Below are 20,797 nucleotides of genomic sequence, written 5' to 3'. Positions count from 1 at the left end.
CTGCCGGCGGCGTCTTAGCACCAGCAGTATAGCCAGTCCATCACACACTCGCGACCTCCTGTCTCTCGCTCTTCACGTCTCGCACGTGTGCGCTCTCTCCAACACGGAGCGGCGCATCTCGCCTCCCGCAGCGAGCGAGAGGTTTAGAGGGAGCGAGCGCGCGTGCGTGAGTGGAACGAGGAGCAGGAGGAGAAAGCGTCCACAAGAGACAGGAGAGAACTCGCCCTCCCGCCGGGCAGCACTGCGAATGAGCAGACGGAGACAGGACAAGGCACAGAGACAAACGCAGAGAGACACACAGAGAAGGAGAGAGATAGAGAGAGCGTTGTGCGCGAGCCCTTGCCCATGGAGGAGAGAGTGCCGACCAGTCCGGGGGCTCTCGGAGGCTCATGGAACCTGAGCCGTCTCGACTTGGCCATCAACGGAAGCTACCCGGGCATGCAGGAGCACATCGTGAGCGCCATCGTCGTCCCCGTCATCTTCTTCGTCATCTTCCTGCTCGGCATCGTGGGCAACTCGCTCGTCATCCTCGTGCTGGTGCGCATCAAGTTCGGCAAGTCGCACAGCATCACCAACGTGTTCGTGCTCACCCTGAGCGTGGCCGACCTCACCTTCCTGTTCTTCTGCGTGCCCTCCGAGGCCACCTACTACTTCCTGCCCGACTGGGTGTTCGGAGCCTTCCTCTGCAAGGGCGTCCCCTACGTCTTCACCGCCTCGATGCTCGTGAGCATCTTCACGCTCGTGGCGATGTCCGTGGACCGCTACATCGCCATCGTGCACGCGCGGCGCGCCGCCGCGGTGCGCTCAGTGCGCCGCGCGCTCGGCGCCGTGAGCGCGCTGTGGCTGCTGTCCCTGGTGCTGGCCGTGCCCAGGGCTCACTACCACACCATCGTGGTGTACAAGGAGCACGGCAACTTCTGCTGGGAGGTGTGGAGCCACAAGAATCTCAAGAGCACCTACAGGGCCGTCATCTTCTCGCTCGGATACCTGCTGCCGCTCGTGCTCATCAGCGCCTGCTATGCACGGGTGGGTTGCGTGCGTGCGCGCGCGCGCCGCGCGTGACTGGTTGGGGGAGCGATGGGGGAGCGGTTAGCCCTTGCGTTGCGCCACGAGACTGGCGACCCGAGTTCGATTCCCGCTCACGGCCAACACTAGTGGCGAATATCTGAACCGTTCACGGGCCTCGCAATAGGTCGCATCAGCCTCAAATGAGTATCTGGTGCGCTTTGTAAAATAATCGCGATTGGGGATACAAAGGCGGCCGGAAGTGGTGCTGGCCACCCACCCCCTCGTGTGCCGTCCCCGCCTTCATAGGTGCATGCTAACAGCACTTTCCCCAACAGTCTATCAAGGCTATATGGGGGATCTTTGTATTTGTTGTGAATGGTGGGCGTCGTTTAGACACCATCGGCACCGGCATGATGAACATCACAATCAGCAGCAGCAGCGTGATGATGATTATCGTCGTCAGTAGCAGCATCGTTAGCAGCAACTGTTTCAGAATCACCAGCATCACCGTCAGTCGTGTTCGATCCACTACTGGATAAAGGATTCCCACGCCGTCGCCAATCCCAGGCGGTCTCGAGTTTCCACTATCAGTGTCGCTCTTGCCCATGAGCCGATCTCATCGCTCCATCTCTCCGCGGTGGTCGTCGTCGCAAGGCGCGTTTCTCTCCTTTTGCTGCCATTCCTTCACTCGTCTCCACCATGGCCCCCCCCCCCCCGCCGCTCCTTCCAGCTCCGTGTCCTGCCCAAGCCGACGGCACACTGTTGTTGTTGGTTAACGGTCAATGCGATGTCTCCGCTTTATCCTTAATCCCCCTTTTCCCCACGTGCTCCTCTTCCTGTCGCTCAATGTGTCATTCCGCTGCACTGCATCTCTCGCGCCGTGTTTCTTTGCGCACTTTTCGCCCTCTTGTTCCGTTTGCGTGCCAGGTGGTCCGCGATTTTGACGCGTATGTCATGGCTCACCGAGCGACTCAAGTAGCCCCACACTTGTCCGGTACAATCCTCTCAGTCTCAAGACTATTTGGCAGGAGGGTCCTAGATGCGCGCTAGGACCCTCCTGCAAAATCGCCGGGTGCGCAGAGTATTCGGGGTAGTCCCGTGCGTACGAGGCGAATCGCGCTGAAACCCCGACATGGGCGAGGCAGAAGCCTGCTTCTTGTTCCGCTTTAACTTGTCCACCTCGTTGGGAATGATCAGATACGTGGTCATCTTAACGTGATACACCAACCCCGCCTCCGAAGCGCTGCATTACAAGCGTTCGCTGTAACAGCACAGCGCGTTTTTGCTGCAGCATCGATACGGTGTCTCAACGGGCTTTCGCGCGGTTTAATAAAGGGACGTTAATCCATCAACAAATCAATATTATATTTATTTATTTAAGCCCAGGTTCCGCGGGTGGGACTTGAGGCCGGCTGATTGGATTATGATAAACGCGAATTGTTTACGAGAACAGCTGAAGTGACCAAATCACCCTGGAACGCGCTCGATCACTTTCACAAATCACTCGCCATCGGCCGTCGACCCGTGGCCGAGAATCGAACTTAGGTTGCGATGGTCGGAGCGCACTGCGCTAACCACTGCGCCACCCCTCCCCCTTACCAATGCAACATTTAGTCATACGAATCGATTAATCGACGTTTGATTGATAATTCTACGCATCTTTACATCATCGAATGCGCCGGAAGGATAATTATGGTATTGGGACAAGGACAGAATACGCTTTGGTGGGTGGGGGGAGGCAACTGTAGCAGCAGAGAGAGAGGAGGGGGGGTGGAGCGTAACGATATTAATCTATGGAGGTGCAGCATATGGCTTGCCCCCCCCCCCCCCCCACCTGTTCGAACGCTATCATGCGTGTTGCAGGACCTCACTGCCTGCACCACCACCACCACCATCTCCACACGCCCTGTGCACAACTGCCAGCGTCAGCGGTAACCCACGCAGCGCGCGCGCGCAGAGCGCCACGGGGGGCGGCGTCTTTAGAGTGCTGCCCGTGCAGCCTTTTGGCTCTCGAGTGCGCAGGCGGTGCAACTGCACCGGGGAGACTACTAATTCCACTACGACTATCACTTCCGCTGCTGCGCCTGTACAGATCTCTGTCTGGGTGAGAGAGGGCCTCTTAGCGCCAGCGTGGGAACAACTGTCCGTACTTAATTTGGAGCTTTCGTGACTGCAGGAATTATGCTTTGGTTCTTTCGGTAAAGTCACGTATAAAGATAAAATAATAAATTAAATTAAATACTAGCATACGACGTTTCGATTGCAACACAAGCAATCATCATCAGGTATACATTAAATAGAAACACAAATCTAGTATACTTAGAAATGTAATGTAATACAACAGAGAGTCCGGTAACATAACAGTCAACACCCGATCTGGTTGATTACGTTCTTCCTGAGAATGCTAAAATTTGAGAGAGAGATAAAACACAGAACCAGAAACATATAGACAGACATATAAGCAGACAGATATCACAGAGATACATAGAGAGAGCACAAACATATGAACACAGAAGATATGTCCGTATTTCTAGATTTGAAGCTTTCGTGACTGCAAGGATTCATATTCTTAGGTTTTTTCGGTAAAGTCACGTAGGTAAAAAAATTAAAATTAATAAAAGTAAAATAAAATAAAAATCACGACGTTTCGGAGGCAACACAAGCTTCCGTCTTCACGTGGAACCGTCACAGCCACGACAGCTGTATCAAGTAAATGAGAGATTACAAGAGCTACCACTCCGTATATATAATGGTTGAAGAGGGGAAGGGCCAAGTACTTCACCATCGTGCACTGGACGTTGCCGCACCGCCGTCGTGATGTTGCCCATCACGTAGCCCCAGCTGTTGTGCGCGTGGCGGTCGCCCATTCGAGCACGACCCAGGCTCTCGATACCCCGCTTAGCCTCGGAGATCCGACGGTCGAGATCGCGCGCATTTGGTCATAGGCGAATCCTTGACGTTGAACTGTCTGGAGCGGGCAAAACATACGGACGACAGAACGAACTTGCCTGCGTTGAAGCCGCATTGCCTGACACGGCACGGTGATGTCACGCGGGGTGTAGAGACAGAGAAATGAGTCAGGCTGTGTGATGATGATGGTGGTGGTGTGACTGCTGCTCCTGCTGCTGCTTCTGATGATGATGGTGGTGGTGGTGGTGTAACTGCTGCTGCTGCTTCTGATGATAATGGTGGTGTAACTGGTGTAACTGCTGCTCCTGCTGCTGCTTCTGATGATGATGATAATGGCGTTCATCTTATGTTCACACTTTTAAATGCTTTGTTTTTTTGTTTAAAGCCAATAAGAAACACTGCCAGCACCACCCTAAGACCTGACATGGTGCTCTGGTCCCGTTCGCTCAAGAAGGTCTTCATCATTGAGCTCACAGTACCCTGGGAGGACTCAGTAGATGAGGCTTATGAGCGAAAACATCTGCGCTATTCCGAGCTAGCTGCCGAAGCACGGCATCATGGCTGGAACACAGAAGTCCGACCAGTGGAGGTGGGCTGCAGAGGTTTTGTGGCAACATCTACAACCAGACTGCTTAGAGACCTGGAAATTAAGGGCCAGAGCCAGCGTTCGGCAATCAGAGCTGTATCGGAGGCGGCAGAAGGCAGCAGTCAGTGGCTCTGGATGAATAGGAAAGACCCCAGCTGGGCCCCGAAGTGAGAGGGCCAGGAGGTATGCAGTCAACAATGCTTGACTCAGGGAGGAGGACACCCCTGCCATGCATAGTCCCATGGGATGTTGGCTATCAACAACAAGGCAACTCCTATGACTAATTGGGAATGGGACGCAAGCATAGGATTGATCACCCTGTCGCTGGCCGCCTTTGGGGAGGGTGTATAGTATGAAAGGCCGAAACACCCTAGGATCCAAAGGTTCACTACTGACGATGCGCTCCCCAAATTTCAGCAGGCTCACTGTTCATGAACTCTTGGAAGTGCTTGCACAAAGGATAGTAACATCTCATCCTGTGTTCTTTGGAATCTTATTTCGTGTAATTAGTGGTGGTTATTGTTAATTGGTGATGGTGATAATGTTTAATTAGTGGTGGTGGTTATTATTTAATTGGTGGTGGTTATTGTTTTATTGGTGATGGTGGTAATGTTTAATTGGTGGTGGTTATTCCTGGTGGTGGTGTTTAATTGGTGATGGTTATTCGTGGTCGTGGTGGTGGTGATGTTTAATTGGTGGTGCTGGTGCCATATTGAGACCGGATAAATCCTCGTGTGAGCATCTGTCAGGTTGTTGCTCGCGTTCAGCCGACCGCCCACACTGCTGGAACGAGCAGTCTCCAGACACCCGCCTCAGCAGCTCTCTGCACGAACCCCATTGCACGCACCCCCTGCACACACCCTCCTGCACGCACCCTCCTGCACACACCTATTGCACCCACTCCCTGCACCCACTCCCTGCACCCACCCCCTGCACCCACCCCCTGCACCCACCCCCTGCACCCACCCCCTGCACCCACCCCCTGCACCCACCCCCTGCACCCACTCCCTGCACCCACTCCCTGCACCCACCCCCTGCACCCACCCCCTGCACCCACCCCCTGCACACACCCCCTGCACCCACCCCCTTGCACCCATTCCCTGCACACACCCCCTGCACCCACCCCCTGCACCCACCCCCTGCACACACCCCCTGCACCCACCCCCTTGCACCCATTCCCTGCACACACCCACTACACCCACCCCCTGCACCCACCTCTACTGCACACACCCACTACACCCACCCCCTGCACCCACCCCCTGCACCCACCCCCTGCACCCACCCTCCTGCACACACCCACTACACCCACCCCCTGCACCCACCCTCCTGCACACACCCACTACACCCACCCCCTGCACCCACCCTCCTGCACACACCCACTACACCCACCCCCTGCACCCACCCACTACACCCACTCCCTACACCCACCCTCCCTATTTTTCAAACCACGGTCGCTGAGCACAGGCTCAAAGTCCAGGCGGCCGGTAACAAGCAGCGCCATTGAAGGCGTCATTGATACGAGTTAGTAGAATGTTTGAATGGAGCAAGGTTACAAGAAGAGCTTGAGAAAAGGAGACGACGGAAGGCAATTCCGTAGATGAGCAGTGTGGGAAAAGAATCGGAAAGCGAAGGGGTTTCACCTGCAATGTGGTGGTTGACCACAGCGTGGGGTGACGTGCAAAAGACATCAAAAAAATTAACCCGTAAAAACAAAGTTTTTCACTATAAATCCTTTATATGTAAGATCACCTCTTGACATGCCCCGTATATTCCCGAGGGCACTAGCGTTGACCCGTTTTACCACTTTCAAGAACCTGGCGGCTTCAATTTTACTGCTCTATAAATAGTCTCCATTGTACAGGGTGGGGGCAGGGATTTCATGCCATGTGGTTAGTCAACATTTGCGTCATCATGAAACGGGCGGCTACAGTTCTCTCGTCCTCTGGCTTGAGATGGCTGCCACCTATGGGTCAGATGATTGTCTGCCACCATTAAGCAATTGGTAATTAAATATTTTTAAAAAAAATTCCCTAAACAATGTAAAATTTTAGAAAAAAATTTTCACGAAAATTAATTGTCACGCACAACGAGTCTGTGTGCAAAATGTCAGCTCGATTGGATCACGGGAAGTGGGTTAAAAAACGACCGAAAGATTTGCACGGTCATAAGCAAGCAAGCAAGGAAGCACGCAAGCACGCAAGCACGCAAGCAAGCAAGCAAGCAAGCGAACTTCATATATAAAGGATTTAAAAAGAGATGCGGAGCTCATCGGATTCCTCCAGTATAAAATATAGATTCTGATTGTGGCAGCGACGTGGGTTCGTGCGGTCACGTCGTCTCCCGGCACGGGCCGCCCCGGGTACTGCCACGCGGTGTAATGACCGTGACAATACGACACGCCATCTGCTTCACGGTGGACTTTAAAGATCCCGTGACTTCATTCGCAAGGGGAGGCCCATTGCGTGCCAGCATCAGGGTCACATATTCGGCAAACTTCCAAAATTGCACCGCAAATTATATTCCATTGGAACTATGCACCGCAATAATCGCCCCCACCGCTACTTGCAGACTCATGCCTCTCAGGTCACCTGCACATGAGATTCATTCTGGTATCCTTGAGTTCGCACCTGGATAAACGTAATCAAAATTAACTTGCTTGGAGGAACAATGCACCCCCCCCCCCGAACCCACCACCATTGTTATGATGCAGCGCATCTCTCTCGTCTCCTCTCTCCGTCTCTCTGTCTCCTTCTCCTCGTATCCCCCACAGGTGGTCTCCCACGTGCACAGAAAGATCCAAAACACATCAAAAAAATCCATCATGTCCAAGAGAAAGGTACGGCTCTTCTGTTGCTGTGTCGCTCATTGTGTCGACGGAACGCGTGCGGTCAACATATTTAAATTAGAATGCACACAAAGAGAAAAATGACAATTATACCTGAGCCCAAACCACCACTTACGGAGATTACTCCGAAATCACCGAATCAGAGAGGCAGTGCAAGAAATTGGCCTAAAGAGTCGTACATTAAAATCATTTTCATCGGCAGAATACGAGGTTGTCAGTCCATCCATCGCCAACATCATTGGGTCACATTCGACTCTGTTGCGAATAAAATGTACTTGAAAATCAATGCTATTGCAAATACGCTGTCAGGAGGTAGGGCATTTCCGAAGATAGGCGTGGGGGTAATGGTGGCGTTACGATCGTGGCAATCTGATCTTGCGCGGGGAGTGAAACGTCCCTGTTGGGACTAGCCTGCGGAACGTGACAACGCCATTCGTTTAACTTCTGCACGAGGGCCATCGAGGCCCTGCCACAGTGGTGTAATGGTTACCCCACGCCGGACGACACCCGGCCTTGTTGTATGTTAGCAGGAGGCAAGCTGCTGTGCACAGTGCGTAGGTCACACCGCGCAGGTGGTTCGCTTGCCACCCCTCTGAATTTCAGAGCGAACGTGAGGGGGCCTAATGCTACCACGGTGGTGTAGCGGCGAACGAACTGGGCTTGCAATCCAGAGGTAGCCAGTCAAATCCACCGCCCGCCGCCGCCCGCAAGAATAGTTGAAACAATCGTGCAAAGCTCTTCAAAACAAATCTCGCTGCCTCTGCCCATCCAGCAGTATTGAGCTGATTTGATGTGTTACCGCCTTGTTTAGCCAGTTTCCCTCGGCTATGTTACACGGGAGATTCGCGGTGCGTGCACACAGCAGCGGCAGCAGCAAAAACACATCAACGGTGCAGAGAACGAGTACAGCAGGGTCCTTTGGGAAAGTATAAAAAATAGGTTCACCACAAGTTAATTGATCGACAGTACCGCGTGCGATGGGGTAAAGTGTGGGTGCTTCCACCTCTTCCAAGATGTCTGGCCTGTGCGGGAGAGTGTATGTAAACAGTGTTCACCACTGTGCAGAATATTGGAAAATGACGAGATAGGTTGGACAGGAGACACGACGAAGAGGACTGCAGGCGCTCTGCAGAGCTCCCTCGAGTGAAGGGCCCCCTTCTGCCAGCAGTGGTGTGAAGGGGCAATTGCAGGGCTGCTCCTTTACCCACCCTCACAGAGGATGTAACGGCGCGAGTGACCTGCAGCCACATCCACGACCCAGTCCACGTCTTTTCTTTGTTTACCTCACCACCTGACTTGGACACACGTGACGATTTGGACACGTACGCAAGTGTGGATCAATATCACCTGGACTTTTGTTTAACTCTAACATTTTCGAGTTTATTTCGTGTCCACCAGTTGAGAACTCAAGAGACCAGGACAAGAGTCATATTTCGCGAGAGAGATATGGGTCTTTAGTCTGCCAGTAGGGGGCGATTATTGCTGCTGTGGAGTTCACATTGAGGAATTAGTTTTTATAAAATACATACCCGGCCCTTGGCTTACCGAAATAAGACGCATGCGAAGGTAGCGCAGACATTTCTACCACCCCATGATGTTCATTAGCATAGTAAAGATATTCGGCCACGGGTTTTTTGGGGGGATCTGTGTAGGAGGTTAGAGGACATGCAGAGCTCATCAGTTAGGCCATAAGGTCCCTGGTTCGGTCCTGTCACAATGAGCCTTGATTTGACTTTCAAGGGTAAAAATTACCTAAACATACCTTATACAATCACAGTTCTGATATAAGTATCAGACGTGTATACTTTATTACACTGGTTGGAGGAAGACAAACGGCTGCTTCTGATACAAACACACTACTGATGATATAAACCACTTATTTGGTGAAGCTGCTGCATTGTCAGTGGTGCATAAAGCACAAATAGCAACAACAACACAATGAATAACACTGTGGCCTTAAAATGGAAATTATGTACTAAGTGACGTTTCGGGCAATGGCACTTCTTCATGTGAAGAACGGCCATAAGCACAGCTGGGCTTGTTCACAAAGCGTGTGCTTGTATTATCCAGCTTCTTCTCTATTACATTGCTTTAAAAATGTACATTAAGGTTTCGTGAAAGTAAATCTATATTTCGAATATGTATATATCCCTTACTGCTGCACTCTGTCCAGTGCGCAATGTTTTAAGTTCGCGTGCTTAACCCGTGCGTGTAAAAGTAGAAAGTTAAATTCAGAGATTCAGAGGCGAGCCTGAACCGACGCCAACATTTGCCCGAGCTCCGGGGCCCTACATTGGGATGTTTGGCAGACTCCGTTAGTGTGGGACGAACACCGGAGCATTTCGGAGAAGGCACACGCATGGCGACAAGACGACGCGACAAGCCATCCGTATAGAACAGACGGGAGATTAGTCCGCACTTTGCAGTGCTGGCTTCTCCTGGCGAGCCAGGGTATAGCAACCACGACGCCCTCGGGGAAGGGAGCTTTGCAACATTTGTGTGATCCACCGAACCTTGCCTCCACGGTGCTGCCCGGCAACTGAGTGGCCCTGGGCTGTCAGACAAAGCTGCTGACGTGGGACTCTTCTGAGCCCTGCCGTGTGTTCCACGAATGATTGTTTTTAAATAATCCCAGTTGCCGAGCGCAGGGCCCAAAGGCCCACAATTCCAAGGGGACCAGCAACAAACAGCACTATCACAAGGTGAACAGTCTACGCGTTAACATGTTTATTCGATTGAGCGAAGGTGATTCGAAGACCTTGGCAAAAAGAGACGAATGGGAGAGATCTCCAAAGTGGATCGGTGTGAAAGAAGAAGCGGAAATGCAATTGTTGTGACCCACAGTAGTAGTAGTAGTGGTGGTGTGGTTCATAGGTCAATGTGCCAACCACTGAACCAGTGCTGAACCACACCTCCAATTGGCACGGTTGGCTACGTACGGTGCGAACAAAATTCAACATACACACAGTGCGGATGAGACGAAACAGTCAGTGCGGTAGACCGAGTGGAGGAATCATCGAGTGAAGCGACAGGGAGGCGGCTGCCTCGGGTACCATCGCGCAAACTCACACCGCCGTTGCCATGGCGTCGGTTGCCGTAGCGACGGCCATTCTCAACAGCGTCGCGTCGTCATGACAATTAGCCACTCAGAAGGGGGCTCATTAAAATGCCACTTCAACTTGCAGCCGTCCATAAAGCCAATTTGATTATTTTCAATTTCACATTGAGCACTTGCGCACCGTTCAATTAACTCAAACTGTCCATACTTGGAATGGGAATCTTAATGGAACTCGAGCCGCAATCCTGCTTTGTCAACAACAAACGCAAAATGGTAATTTAGAATTTCGGGTGGAGGCTCGCCGTTTGCGTTGTCACGTTGACCGGTTGCCACGGTGAGATTGTGGTGACACTGAATTATTTTATCACGCTTTCTGAGCACAGGGCCCAAACACCGCAACAACAACAACAAACGCCAAACGGCCAGCCACAAACGCTGTAAAACAAAAACTAAACTATATACTCTTTGGTTCATCTTCTTGATTCTTTCCGTAAAGTCATGTCGATTTAAACAATAAAATACAATTTTCACGACGCTTCGGCCACAACGCAAGCAGCCGTCCTCAGGTGAAGAACAGGGCTGTCGGAAAGACATTCGGACGCTGTCTTTCCGACAGCCATGTTCTTCACCTGAGGACGGCTGCTTGCGTTGTGGCCGAAACGTCGTGAGAATTTTATTTTATTATGTTTTATTTTTATTATTTATTATTTCCCTTCTACGTGACTTTACCGAAAGAACCAAGAAGATGAATTCCTGCAGTCACGAAAGCTTCAAATCAAGATTAAAATAAACTAGATTTGAAGCTTTCGTGACTGCAAGGATTCATACTCTTTGATTTCTTCGGTAACGTCACGTAGGTAAAACATGAAATTAAAATAAATAAAAACAACTAAATTAAATCACGACGTTTCGGGTGCAACACAAGCGTCCTTCTTCAGGTGGGGACACCGTACCGAAAAAAACAAAGAGTATAAAACTAAACTGTTTACTTTACTTTACCAGGTAAGGCCCACACTGAGCTTTGTAGCTCTTTTTAAATCCTTTATATTAAGTTCACTTGCTTGCTTGCTTGCGCGCTTACGACCGTGCAAATCTTTCGGTCGTTTTTTAACACACTTCCCGTGATCCAATCGAGCTGACATTTTGCACACAGACTCGTTGTGCGTGACAATTTATTTTCGTGAAAAAAAATTTCCTACATTTTCCACTTTTAGGAAAAAAAAATGCACATTTAATTTAAAATACCAATGTGATAAAAATGAAACTCTTACTCAAGAAAAACAGAAATGAATAATAAAATAAAACCGATGCCACGCATATAAAGGATTTATAGTTAAAAACTTTGTTTTTACGGGTTAATTTTTTTAGTAGCGAACTGGCCACAGATGATTGCTCAAAAAAGTGGCTCATGGTGTGAACATTCATTGCAGCCCAATAATCTCAACACATGTTTCTAACTGTGGAGGGGGGAAACCGGAGGAGCCAGAGAAAAATCCATGCGACCACGGGGGAGGACATGCAAACTCCAAATACACAGAAGTCGGGGTCGGGATCGAACCCACGACCAACTGTATACCAGAACGAGGCAGTCAACATCTCGCCAACGCGGCATCCATATGCACACCCCACACACATGCACACAGATAAGAGTTAATACGTTTCCTGAATCGAGCAAGGTTTTTGTTGTAAGAGATTAGCCAAGAGCAGAGACGACAGAGGGAGAGTCTGAAGTGGAGCTGTGTGAGGAAAGGAGCAGAGAGAGAAGTGTTTTGACCTGCAGTGTGGTGAATGAGTGGGTGAGTGGGTCGATGAATGAGTGGGTGGGTGAGTGAATTATTTGGTGGGTGGGTAAATGAGTGATTGGGTAGGTAGGTGGGTGAGTGAGTGATTGGGTAATAGGGTGGGTTGGTGAGTGATTGGGTGGGTTAGTGAGTGGGTCTATGAATGAGTGAGTGAGTGGGCGAGTGGGTGAGTGAGTGATTGGGTGGGTGAGTGAGTGAGTGAGCGATTGGGTGGGTGAGTGAGTTATTGGGTGGGTGAGTGAGTGAGTGATTGGGTGGGTGGGTGAGTGAGTTGGTCGGTCGGTGGCTGAGTGATTGCGTGGGTGTGTGAGTAATTGGGTAGGTGGATGGATGAGTGATTTGGTGGGTGGGCGAGTGCAGTGTGGTTGTTGGGCACAGTGTGGATGGGACGAAACAGTCGGTCGTCCTCAACATGGATGGAGGAATCGGTGGGTGAAGTTCAATGGAGTGGTAACCATAGTAACAGCGACAGAAGGCTAGCAATGAGGTGCATCTCCGCTGGTGAGCGAGTCACAATGGAGTCCTCCACACTGGAGCAGCTGCTGCTGCGGCTGCTGCCACTCCAATACTCTCCATGTCGAGGAACGCATCATCGGCTCTCCCTGTATCCATGATTAAACTCAGCTGAAGTTGCTTTCTGCGAGACTAAAAATGACTTGCTGCTGTCTTGTCACGTGCTGTCCATATTTATTTATTTATTTTTAGCCCAAAATTAGTTTACGTCTCAGACTTACAATGTACGTGTACGGCCTTGTTATCGTCTACTGCTCGGCTGGGCATTATTTGACCATACTTCACTGAGCTGGACAGTGAAGGGCTCCATCTTCTTGGTTCTTTCGGTAAAGTCACGTAGAATGGAAATAATAAAATAATAAAAATAAAACCTAATAAAATAATTCTCACGACGTTTCGGCCACAACGCAAGCAGCCGTCCTCAGGTGAAGAACAGGTCTGTCAGAAAGACAGCGTCTGAATGAACACCACCAGGCTTGGCAGCGTATATTTAAGCTGGGTTGGAGAGGGAAGAGCGCCTTGACAAAGGAATTTGCATATCAAGAGGAATTTAGCATATTTATGGGAAATGCTGCTTGCGCTGTGGCCGAAACGTCGTGAGAATTATTTTATTATGTTTTATTTTTATCATTTTATTATTTCCATTCTACGTGACTTTACCGAAAGAACCAAGAAGATGAATCCCTGCAGTCACGAAAGCTTTAAATCGAAAAGTGAAGGGCTCGTCAACGTCTGAAGAGAGATCCAGGACCGCTTCAGATATCGCACCGCCACTGTGATGTTAGCCACGACAAGAGATGTAACTCTGGTCACGGAGTTCATAAGGTGGTATGCTAACCTCTGCGCAACCACCACCACTTCTTGGGCTATTACTTGGTCTTAAATAAAATAATTGTGTCGTATTGATCTCTGCTTGAGCCATCAACCCTGCCTCCGAAGCACTGGATTGCAAGTGCTTGTCAATGCTCCCATGCCCGGCACAGTGAAAATACATTTACTTGATGTGACGGTGGTCGTCTAATCTGCGACTCAACATCATCGTCTGTGTTTCCATTGAAGTGGCTGAGCCACCGAGCTGCGATGCACACCTAGAATTAGTCAGGAGTTCCGCGGTTACCTTTTACGCGTGGAAACTCATTTCCGTTACACATGCTCATGAAGACCCATCGATCTGCGTTCGGTAGCAATTTCCACGGCAGGCACAGAGCTGTAAACACGTTAATTGCAGTTCCCAAACACTCGTGTTAGTGGGAAACCACTTTGAATTTTGACTTTTGACAGCTCACCACGGAACATCTCTCATGGCAGTCTTTGTCAGCACAAGGTGGGCATGCTGGACATCTGTGTGCATCTCCGATTAGCACGGTTGGCTACATGTGGTAAGAAAGAAGTTTAACATGCGTATGTACAAAAAGTGTCACATCTCATCGGGTTTCTCCAGGATACATAAAGATTCAGATTTTCCCACAAACCTAAATATTTGACGTTTCTTTCCATTGCCCTTTTTACACTTTTTATTTTATTTCTGACCATTCACAGCCTTTTGTCAGTCGTGGGGGTTTGTTTGACCATACTTGACCATGCTTGGTCAGTGCCGGTAGATGAAGGGAGAATTTAACGTCAGGTCGTCGGGTTCATAGGTCAATGCGCCAACCACTGAGCCAGTGCTGAACCGCACCTCCCATCAGCACGGTTGGTTACGTACGGTGCAAAAGAAGTTCAACATGCATACATGAACCCTCTTTTTTAACCCTTTCCACCTAAGGTTGAAAGCGCCAATGCATTAACTCTGTCTGCCCATCTGTGACGGGGGAGAGTAGGAGGCGGGTCACGATAACGCTCGTGGAGGCGATCCAATTACAACAAAATATGACCGTCGAGTTATTTTGCGGCTTAGGCATTTGACCTGTCGAGAACCAGGCATTAAAGGGGCCGGCCAATCTCGGTGAACAAACCCCGGCGTTAATTAACACCGGACTCAAGGCCCCTTGACGATGGCACCACGCGCCGTCGTCTGTTATGACGAACAACGCAAACGAGCCGGTACAGGTCAAGGTGAAAATCCATCGATGTTGGAATCGAATTTCCACCCTCGTGGCCAGCTTGTCAGCCTGCCAGCCACGTGACCCATCCAACCACCTCCCTTACCCTCTAACTCAGTTGTACCTGCCTTGGTGGTGGGGATGTTGTGGCGGCCGTCGTGTGACCGAGTGGTAGAGATTCGCAGGTTCCATCCCGGTGGCTGCCCTGGATAACATCGGCCAGTGTCTTAACCAGAAATATGCACGGTCTGCTTGGAAACAACCACTTCGCAATGCCTTCACCCCGCTGGCAGACTCGTGCCCATTTGCAAGCCGTTCACCTTGTGCAACAAAGGGACAGCTACCACTGGGGGCCCCCCTTGGCTCGACTGCAACAACGGTTTTGGAACGGCTGAACTGACATTTGACATATTCTTAGGTTTTTTCCGTAAAGTCACGTAGGTAAAAAAAAAAAAAAAAAAATAAAGTAAAATAAAAATCACGAAGTTTCGGAGGCAACACAAGCTTCCATCTTCAGGTGGAACCGTCACAGTGATACAGCTATCAAGTGATACAGCTATCGTGCTGTGAGTGTTCCACCTGAAGACGGAAGCTTGTGTTGCCTCCGAAACGTCGTGATTTTAATTTTATTTTTATTTTATTTTACTTTTATTAATTTTAATTTTTCACCTACGTGACTTTACCGAAAAACCTAAGAATATGAATCCTTGCAGTCACGAAAGCTTCAAATCTAGAATGACATTTGACAATAGGCGCTTTGACTTGCTGAGGCGTTTAAACACCACCGCCAACTCAAATCCTTGGATCCTTACAGAGAGACCCATGAACTCATAGATTCACATGGTTCGCAGACTTACGCAGAGACCCATAGTTGTGTATGCCGGGTGCTGCAATAGAACAACTGCCACTCGGGGGAGTGCCCGCTTGGTTAAACCGCAGTCGGACATTCGAATGGCTTGAGATATAAGGTGCTCTGAGTTGCTAAGTCATTATTTAAGCGCCCGTTAAATACAACTCCTAAACATTGAATTCCTTTATCCCAGGGGTGGGCAACCTTTTTTTCTGCCAAGGGCCATTTGGATATTTATAACATCATTCGCGGGCCATACAAAATTATCAACTTAAAAATTAGCCTGTCATATTTGGGTCAAACATTGAATTAACTCACCCCTAATGCGATGGCTGGAACTGCTTCTATTTGGCGAGGCGTGTGATGTTAGCTGGCATTCATGATGTTGCTACTCGCAACTGCTTTTCCAGGTTTGCTCCTAGAGATTTATTGAATTTCGAGTCCCGCCTGCGGTTGCCTCGGCAGGGCCACACCAGATGCGTTTGCGGGCCGGACGTTCCCCACCCCTGCTTAATCCTGACCCCCACCCCGATACTCCCCCCCCACCCCCCCTCCCCCCCCCCCCGCATCTCCGTCACAGACGGCGAAGACGGTGCTCGTGCTGGTCGTGGTGTTCCTCGTGTCGTGGCTGCCGCACCACGTCATCCTCCTGTGGGTCGAGTTCGGCTCCTTCCCGCTCACGAACGCCTCCTTCGCCTTCCGCATCGTGGCCCACTGCCTCTCGTACGGCAACTCGTGCGTCAACCCCTTCATCTACGGCTTCCTGTCGCAGAACTTTCGCGAGGCCTACCGCCAGCTGCTGCGCTGTGAGGGCCGCGCGGTCGGCGGCGGTGGAGGAGGAGGAGGAGGCGGTGGCGGCGGAGGAGTCATCGGAGGGGTCGGAGGCGTACCGCGCGTGTCCGTGACGGCGCGCTCCGTGCACTACCGCAACGAGCACACGTCCGGGGGAACGCTGTCACTCACCTGCCTCTAGACCCCCCCACCCGCCCGCCCGCCCGCCCGCCACCGCTCAGCTCCACTGATATCCCCACCGCCACCCTCTCCCCCTCCACTTCACACCCCCACCGTGTATCAGCTGCCATCGTGAAAGTGGCTGCGGTGGCCGAATGAACGCGGGCAGAATTAACAAATTGCGATTGGGGAGGGGGGGGGTTGTTTTTCTTCAGCTCGGGTTGTGACTGCGTTGTTCGTCTCTTCTTTGGTCACTTTCCCACTGGTCTCACGATGGCGCTGTCAGTGCTACCGATGTGAGACGGATCGAACGCTCGGTGCGTGCGTTCGAGAATGGCACCGTGGAATGAGACATTGTAGAACTGCTTCTGGAAATCCTCACAAGTGACCTTTCTTTTAAACAATCTCTGCTACCACAGCAACGTCAGTCACGTGGCAATCAAACTGACATTAAATTGTCAGTGCCGGGCGTTGAGCCAAATTAGGTAAAACAAAATCAAACATAACGTGATGTGTTTGTTTGTGAAGTCATTGGTGACCAGCCTTTAGACCACCATCTCACTACACTCGTGACCCCATTTTAATCACGGATAGCTGAAACCCGGATTCACACCCTAAGATCTCAGCGGTATCCTCTGAACATTCTCTCTCACTCCTGAAGGTTGCTCTTGGGACGGACTTGGCCCAATCATTGGGATGTGTAATTGTGTTTCAGTTGCCGTGGGTGTCCCGACTTGATGCGGCAGGATCATTGAACGCCTCCACTTTCAAGAGTATGGAACAAAAGCTGGAAAGTGTTCAGGGAAGCATGGAGGGGATACGTGCCTGGAAATACTCCGAGGGACAGGAAGAGAAACACATGCATTCGACAATATACGGAGGTGTATCAGCACGGTTGGCTACGTACGTTGCGAAAGAAGTTCAACATATGTAGTGATGCACTTCACAGACAATAGAATGGGAGGCACTCTGTTGATCAAGGCCCTCTCAGGCACAGGGAATAACTATGCTGGGCAAGGGCAGCAACATGCTGCCTGAGCAACAACGCTGAAGATCTTCTTGGTTCTTTCGGTAAAGTCACGTAGAAGGGAAGTAATAAATTATATTATATTATTTTTTTATTTTTTTATTACTTCCCTTCTACGTGACTTTACCGAAAGAACCAAGAAGATGAATCCCTGCAGTCACGAAAGCTGTAAATCGAAATTTTACGCTGAAGATGATGACGAAGACGATGACGAAGACTCACGTAGCTCCACAGGTTCCCACTCCCAACAACAGCCCCGAGTCCTCCACAGGGTCCCCCTTTCATTCTCCTAGCGCAGCCTCGCTCCCCCTCGGCCACGCCCCCCTTCCAGGACCTACCAGAAGGTCATCGGGGCTTCCTCTCACCTACCCCCTCCAGAGGCGTAGCTAGCTGGGGGGGGGGGGGCAGGGGGGTACATGTGTCCCCGGGCACCAAGGTAAAGGGGCGCCAAAATGAGGCTTACAACGTTATATTAGAACTTATTGCGGCGGGCGCGGCAGCCTGAAACTACTGCACACATCTACACCTCAACCTAAAAGTTTATATATCCCGCCACACACAGCCTACATGTCATGTAATTACATTTTGGTATGTGATTAAACGGGGGGGGGGGGGGTACGCCAATTTTATAGTTCGTCCCCGGGCGCAAAATATCCTAGCTACGCCACTGACCCCCTCTATCACCTTATCCCCGCATCCTTTCCTCTCGCCTATCCCCTGACCTGCTGGCCGACAGCGCTGCTACAGCAGCAGGTCACCTTTTTGCCAGCAACCCGCGCTACCTGCCATAGTGATCCATTCCATGTCACTACACATACATGAAAGACCCAATTTTGACTTAAGAAAAGCAAGTGGGCTCGGTCATGAGACATCGTTAGAGAATGGGGTGATGGCTGCTGGTCAAGACCATTTATGGAGTGGTAGCCAAGGGAGAGAATGCACCCGAGTGGACGTCCACAGCCGAGATGAAGCGATGATTGTTTTTAGAGGGAGAGGACACGAACACCTGGACACATCTCGTGACCGGCCTTCTTCAGGAAATACGCAGATTTAAGGTCTTGGCAGTGGGTGGATATGCGCATTTGACTGTGTGGACATCCACGGGGTCTTATCAGTTTGCGGAATGCGACTGCTCTATTAAACCTGCTGTCATGAATATGACTGAACGTGAATAATCCTTTTGGAGATAGGAGTCCAGCAAAGCTGATGCATCACGAATTCCTGCATGCGTAAATCAGCCCGACGGGAATGTTTAATGGATTTTTGTTTTATTGATGCCATGACAAATGTGAATACATGTGAATCATCAGCCCATGTTTGTGAGATAAATCATCGTGGTTGCTCCCCACCGCAGAAATGTAGAATTGTCATCGCTGACTCTGTGGTGGCAATTCCACAACGTTCACAACTCATAAAACTCATGAACACGTGACACTCCTTTGAGGATGGTGACAATTTAATTTGTGTGTGCCATTGTTTTCCAAATGCTTGTTTCATTAAAAAAAAACAATACTCATAATTAGCCCCACAACTCCAATTGCATTATCTTACGTGTTCACAGCATTCCTATAACAAAAACAACAACAACAGGAACGTGCGATTATATTGTGGCCATACTTTTTTGGGGGGGGTTTTAACCTAGGGGACCCCCTGATGGAAACTGTCCTCTGAATCATATCCCCTTGTGATCCACGGGACCTGCGTTGAAGACCTTTGCGACATGAAGCGACAGCCGAGGTGGAAAACGAGCGCGCATCATTTCGGCACAGCGGACGTGAAGTTGCACAGATGGATGTTTTCACTTATTTATTTATCTACTTATTTATTTCGCTCTTGCTCCGTTCCCTAAAGGACCAGGCCCTGGAGCGCACCAAGCCTCGCCATCGCAAACCGCATCAGGAGGCGCTGATCGGTGTTGATTGACGGACACGACAATCCGTGTTCGCGGGACACGCGGCGTGTGATGTAAATGAGCCGATGTGAATCGTGCTGGCGAATCGATCGTCAGAGGAGGGGGCGTTCGACCGCGATGCTCCCCCGTGAATGGGGGTGAGGGGGCTATCGATCGAGGCCATGGGAGGGGGGGGCATGCCAATACGTCCCACTGACCGAAACCGCTCTCTCTGCACAAATAGAGCAGATAAACATCCAGGCGGAATGCTCACAGCCGCGGCGATGGAGCTGCCGTTGTAATCGCCACCAACGCGCTCCGTCGCGTCGGATTTCGTGAAGCTAAGCAGGGCTGAGCCTGCTGTGCACACTGACGAGGGGCTGCCTGAGAAGACCAGGTGGTGTAGGTGTGTGTGTGTGTACTGCGAGTCAACCAGGGAATAACCAGTGCAGAAATAGGTTCTTGAAGCAATCTACGCGGAGCTTCGGAGCGTTACCCACCTCTTAATGCGAGCGGTGGTTTTGTCCGCGTACCCTGGTTCCCTACAACAGGAAGCTAAACACGAATGGACACGGCCAACTTCCCAATGGAGGATGCTCCTCCTGAGACTTTCTAGATTTAAAACAAACAGAAAAAATTATCGTCATTTTTAATAACAGTACGGTCAAAATGTTCTGCTGTTGTTCATCCCACCACTGAATTCCGCCGACCTTCCAACACCGTGCTGGTCATCGCAAATATTTAACCATACTTCACCACACTGGTCAGCGCGCGTTGGTGAAGGGTCAAGGGTTTGCCAGTAGCCGTCCAGATGTCACTTCGCCACTGATGTTAGCTGGGTTCACAACGTGGTGTGCGCTAACCACTGCATGCACTGTTCCTCTAACTGCACCCCAGAAGGCCATATATATATCCGTGATTAAATGAGATTTTGTTTAAATGTCCCTACATCCCCTGTGCGCACTTGCCAACCCTACTGGCTTAAGCGTGAAGCTGCCTGCTTTTTATGGTTTAACCCCTTTCACCGCGTGCCGATTTGCAAAGCTACCCACGACACGTTGTACAACGTTAGAATTGGTTTTCTTCACGAATCGGTACGTGGCACGGTGGCTCAAAGGTCGGCAGCCTAACCACTCAACTCGGCACACCGCTCACCAACGCGTTGCAATCGGCCGTCGTCGGCAAGAGTCAGCGAGCCCACAGGAAGATGTAGTTCACTTGTTGGTACCACCTGAGAGGTGGCATTAGCTAAACGATTCCGATTTTCTTTACACGGCCATGTGATGACCATTTGAAATTTGGTGGGGTGGTCAA

At 50.5% G+C, this 20,797-nt stretch overlaps 1 protein-coding gene across 1 annotated transcript; it reads left to right on the top strand.

Moving 5' to 3' along the window:
• The first annotated feature begins 200 nt into the window (after window positions 1–200).
• LOC144936734 (galanin receptor type 1-like) lies at window positions 201–16,606 on the top strand. The gene is made up of 3 exons (XM_078863863.1): window positions 201–1,026; window positions 7,275–7,340; window positions 16,195–16,606. The coding sequence occupies exons 1-3, from the start codon at window positions 346–348 to the stop codon at window positions 16,585–16,587; spliced, it is 1,140 nt and encodes a 379-aa protein (XP_078719989.1). The 5' UTR covers window positions 201–345; the 3' UTR covers window positions 16,588–16,606.
• Window positions 16,607–20,797: the final 4,191 nt, after the last annotated feature.

The sequence above is a fragment of the Lampetra fluviatilis genome, chromosome 17, assembly GCF_964198595.1.
Source record: "Lampetra fluviatilis chromosome 17, kcLamFluv1.1, whole genome shotgun sequence".
NCBI lineage: Eukaryota > Metazoa > Chordata > Hyperoartia > Petromyzontiformes > Petromyzontidae > Lampetra > Lampetra fluviatilis.
Note: the sequence above shows the minus strand (reverse complement) of the source record. Positions and strands in the feature narration are given on the sequence as shown.